Source organism: Amia ocellicauda, chromosome 6 (genome assembly GCF_036373705.1).
Source record: "Amia ocellicauda isolate fAmiCal2 chromosome 6, fAmiCal2.hap1, whole genome shotgun sequence".
Lineage (NCBI taxonomy): Eukaryota > Metazoa > Chordata > Actinopteri > Amiiformes > Amiidae > Amia > Amia ocellicauda.
This window is the reverse complement of record NC_089855.1, coordinates 48271318-48276317: the sequence shown is the minus strand read 5'-3', so window position 1 is coordinate 48276317 and position 5000 is coordinate 48271318. Positions and strand designations below refer to the sequence as shown.

Genomic DNA, 5000 nt, shown 5'->3' with positions numbered 1-5000 from the left:
TTAGGTTCATGTCAGATGGTCCAGCACTGTCCTCAGACACTTGCTTTCAATGTAAAATAAAGGTTGAAATCCAGGTGTGATGAATATAATAGACATTATAAATTGTCAAACTTGTTCTCTGTTGAAGGCTCTGTCTTTATTCTGCGCTCTGCACGGGGAGGAGTTGTCTGTTGTGTGTCAGTGTGTTACCCACAGCGGGAGACTACACTGCTGACAGACAACTGCGTGTCACATGTTCTCCCCCGAATCCCCATTGCCTGATCATGCTAATGTCCATGACTGTGTCACCACCAGGTTCACACTGGAGAATTACAATTTGACTTTAAACCCTACAGAATGAACACGCATGTCATTAGCACAGGTCTAGCAGTGTCCAGTGCGTCTCCTGCGTTTCTGAGCCATGCCACACCGAGACCCGACTCATCAGGTGAAACTGAACACCTGAATCTGGAGAAGTGGAAGTGAATTGTGTCCCTGAAAGTCCAAACAGGCCGTTACTATCTGAATGCAGAAGTGTACCTTTATTAAGCATTGTGATAAAAAACAGAGCATACACTTGCCGTCCCACTAACGCCAGTCAGACCGGACTGGTGTGCTTGAGTGACAGAGTGTTTAGACTCGGTGAAGACCAGGGCTGTTGTAGTTCAGTAAACTTGCCTCAGTGTGTGCTTTCTGTGGGAGGGAAGGGAGCGGGACACTTTCCTGCAATGCCATTGCCTGGATCTGTGCAATTACCCAACTGGCCACACGGCAGAGACAGAGACCCAGTTCAGCCTCTCACTCCTGGGATTCTTATTTGGTGATTTGCACACTGGGACAGAAGTGAAGCTCTGCATTAGACACACACACACACTGCAGCCAGCGTTCAGGCACCTCAGCTTGGCTCTCTGCAGGACAGAAACAGAAAGAGAGGGGAACGAGCAGCTGAAAGGCTGCAAACTGTTCTTGTGAAAAGTACCAGCCATATAAGGAGGAAAGAGGTTGTTGAAAAAGCTGGATTTAAAGGTACATTATTTATTTTGCCCATAAATATCCCGCATATGCCTGCATGTTGTTTACTCTCTGTTTCAGCTGGTTGCCGCTGGTGGAGGGCACCCTTACCTTCTTACCTCCTTCTTCCACTTCCTCTCCCTCTCCGAGAGGCCGAGGTTCTAAGACTGGCAGTCTAGTCTGGGGCTCTGAATCTGCGGGGCCGTCTAGGGTTTCCATCCAACAACCCCATCCACCCACACCCCACTCACACACTTGGACAGACAAACACACACGCACACACCGACACAAGCCCGCCTCCCAGCCACACAAGGGCCTCAGTGAGGCCAGCCATGCTCCCGAGCTGCTCTGACCTGGAGGAGCCTCACGGTCTGATCGGCATTCCTACGGAAGCCTCTTAAGGTCAAAGCTCAATATCAGTCCTGTGCTTCTGGAATACTGTGTTCTTACAACAACACTGGACCAAAACTGGACAGATACACAGACACAGACAGACAGATAGACAAGCCGATTAGACAGACAGAGGCACACAGAGAATAAGAAACCCCTCTTATACAGACAAATCAGTGTGTGTGTGTGTACTGTACTAATAATAATGTACAGAAACATTCACAGCTACAACACTCGTTTACTTCCACACACCATAGCATTCACCCACCGCAGACTCACTGTTGATTAAAAGTCTAAATTGGGTTTTATTACCTGTATGATACACTCACACACAAACTACAGTCAGTCAGTGTGTGTGTGTTATAATGAATGGGACTGTGTGTGAGTGTGTAACAATGTGTGGGTCTTGGGACCAAAAGTGCACAAATCCACCAGCACACTTCTCATAGAGACAAGCGACAACACAATCTCCTCGCAGGTGCCTTCTCACAACTTTATTGTCTCATCTTCTCAGTAACAGCTCTCCCTCCCTCTCATCTGCAGCCTATGGCCTATCTGCCTATGGGACAACGCCGTGGAGGCGGCCGACATCGCGGAAGGCGTCGACGCAGCGGTCAATGTCATCGTCGCTGTGCGCTGCCGAGATCTGCACCCGGATACGAGCCTTGCCCCGCGGCACCACAGGGAAACTGAAGCCCACCACGTAGATGCCTGCCGGAGAGAGAGAGAGAGAGGGAGAGAGAGAATCATCAGTGTATAATGATGGATGTGTTGTTCCCCATTGTCCTGATGTCACTTTGTCTTTCGCTTTCTTGAACTGAACTGGACAGAGAGAGGGACAGGAGACGGATTCCAGCTCTCACCTCTCTTCAGCATGTCCTCAGCTATCTGGGAGGCCAGCCTGGCATCCCCCAGCATCACGGGGCAGATGGGATGGTCTGCCCCCGAGATCGTGAACCCAGCCTGGGCCATTCCACTGCGAAACCTGAGAGAGGGAGGCAGAGAGAGAGGGGTTACTGCACACACCCACTGCACTGAGAGAGAGAGAGGGAGGTAGAGAAACAGAGAAGGAGAAACACACAGAAAAGAGATGGATACATAGCCAATATACATTAAGCAATCGCACACCATACAGCACCCCCTCCTGCCAGCCCACCTCTTGGTCTTGGCTGCCATGCTCTGAGCAATCTGATTGGACGCCATGAGCAGGTCCAGGGCCTTGCTGGCGCAGCCCACCACGGGCGGGGGGAGCGTGTTGGAGAACAGATATGGCCGCGAGCGCTGCCTCAGCAGGTCGATCAGGGGCTTCGGGCCCACCGTGTAGCCCCCTGAGAGAGAGAGACAGAGTTAATACACACAGCACAGGTTATAGATCAATAGAGAAACAATGAAAGAGTTAAAGACAGACCGAAACAAAGACAAGAAGAGGGAGGGAGGGACAGAGACACTTGGGGACACCCAAGGACAAAGGGACACACAGTCAGTCTCACCGGCAGCGCCCCCCAGAGCCTTGCCCAGGGTGGAGTTGATGATGTGCACTCTGTTCATCACCCCCAGCAGCTCATCAGTGCCCCTGCAGGACAGGAGGGGAACAGCAGCACTGAGACACAAACACGACACGCTCACACTGACACTCTGACACACACATGGACCTCCCTCTGTCCCTCTGTCAGGGCAGTTGGAGCTCAATGTCTGAGCCTGTCTACCTGCCCCTCTCCCCCAGGAAGCCGGTGGCATGGCATTCATCTATGAAGACCAGCGCCGCGTATCTCTCTGCCAGATCACACAGCCCCCGCAGCGGCGCCACGTCCCCGTCCATGGAGAACACGCCGTCGGTCACGATCACACGCAGGCGCTGGCTCTGAGAGAGGGCGAGGGAGAGAGGAGGGAGGGTGAATACGCACTGCACCCTGCACTGAGAGAGAGGGAGAGGCAGTTACAGTGTACTGGGTCAGCACCAGTATCATCGGGGCAGCGCTGTCACATCAGTACCTGGGCCTGTTTTAGCTTGTTCTCCAGGTCGTCCAGGTCCAGGTGCCGGTACCGGTACTTCTGGGCCTTGCAGAGGCGGATCCCATCAATGATTGACGCGTGGTTCAGCTCGTCTGATAGGACGGCATCCTCTGGGGTCAGCAAGACCTGACAGGAGCAGAGCCTGTGTGTCAGTGTGTCAGTCAGTCAGTCGGTCAGTTAATAAGTGTCAGTCGGTTGGTCAGTCCCTCTGCACCTCGAACAGTCCTGCGTTGGCGTCAAAGCAGCTGGCGTACAGGATGGCGTCCTCCCGCTCATGGAACTGAGCGATCTTCTTCTCCAGAGCCTTGTGCAGGTCCTGACAAACAGAAACATACAGTCATACAGTCATTCAGTTCAAGACTTCAACCCTCACCTACCGCTGTCTCGACCACACTGCACCAAGCTACCTTCAGACCCTCGTCTCTCCATACACTCCCTCCAGACCACTGCGCTCCTCCAGTGCCAGAAGACTAACTCTGCCTCCTCTCCACTCTCCTTCCTCCAGAGCCGCTCCTTCTCATCCCTGAACCCTAAATGGTGGAACGACCTGCCCACCGAAGTCAAAACAGCAGAGTCCTTGACCTCATTCCGGCGCTTACTCAAGACACATCTCTTCCGACAGCACTTGTAATATTAGTCCTCTATCCCTGCTAGATGCACTTCAGCTTATTATGCTCCTCACGTTCTTGATTGTTTTCCTCCTTGCTCCCTTTCCCGTAGCCCTCGTCTGTAACCCTACATCTTGACAGCACTTAGCTTTACCGTCCAGGATGTAGGAAGTCTCTTACTGTACTTGTGTAAATTGGAAATTGGAATTTGTAAAATGTATTATTTTGAATTGCTATGTTTTAGTTGAATTAGAATTTGTAATGATTGATGCCTTGTACTTGTGTATTTTTGCACTTTGTTTGCACTTATGTTGTAAGTCGCCCTGGATAAGGGTGTCTGCCAAGAAATACAAATAATAATAATAATACAGTCACACACACTGTACTGTCCCGACACACAGAGAAACAGTCACACACACACACATACTGTACTGTCCTGACACACTGCCGTGCACAGAGGGGGCTGGGTGTCCTTCCTCCGACAATACGTCCGCCCCCCGGTCGACACTTCTTCAGCCCCCCCCTCCAGTTTGAATGTGCGACACACACTCAGTCACACGTACTCAGTCACACGTGCTCAGTCAGCGCTGCCCCTCACCTGTGTCCCGCAGATGAAGCGCACTGAGCTCAGCCCGGCCCCGTACTGCTGCAGCGCCGCCACGCCGGCCTCGATCACCGCCGGGTGGCTGGACAGACCCAGGTAGTTATTGGCACAGAAATTCAGGATGTCTGAGGGAATTAGGGAGAGATGGACAGGGAGGGGTTAATACACACACAGCTACTGCACACTGCCCAGAGAGAGAGAGAGAGAGAGAGAGAGGACAGTGTGCAGTGCAGCGTGGGGCTGATACAAGTGTGTCATTACCACACTGACTGCCTCAGTGCAGCGGCCTTGTGTGCGTGTCTGTCACTGAACACCAGGGGAGAGACACTGAGAGAGAGAATGGGAGGGAGGGAGAGACAGTGGATGAGGTTATTTCCTGTGGCCCCATGCACTGA

The 5000-nt window shown here is 52.3% G+C and overlaps 1 protein-coding gene across 1 annotated transcript in view; it reads right to left on the bottom strand.

The window, feature by feature from the left end:
- Positions 1-1854: 1854 nt before the first annotated feature.
- Positions 1855-5000, bottom strand: part of gcat (glycine C-acetyltransferase) — a 4262-nt gene continuing 1116 nt past the window's right edge. Inside the window, exons 2-9 of the mRNA XM_066707410.1 lie at positions 4600-4730; positions 3608-3709; positions 3373-3519; positions 3087-3241; positions 2871-2953; positions 2537-2708; positions 2244-2365; positions 1855-2091 (exon numbers count right to left, since the gene is read on the bottom strand). Coding sequence (XP_066563507.1) covers positions 1940-2091; positions 2244-2365; positions 2537-2708; positions 2871-2953; positions 3087-3241; positions 3373-3519; positions 3608-3709; positions 4600-4730 — 1064 coding nt within the window. The 3' untranslated portion in view covers positions 1855-1939. The remainder of the gene's footprint in view (positions 2092-2243; positions 2366-2536; positions 2709-2870; positions 2954-3086; positions 3242-3372; positions 3520-3607; positions 3710-4599; positions 4731-5000) is intronic.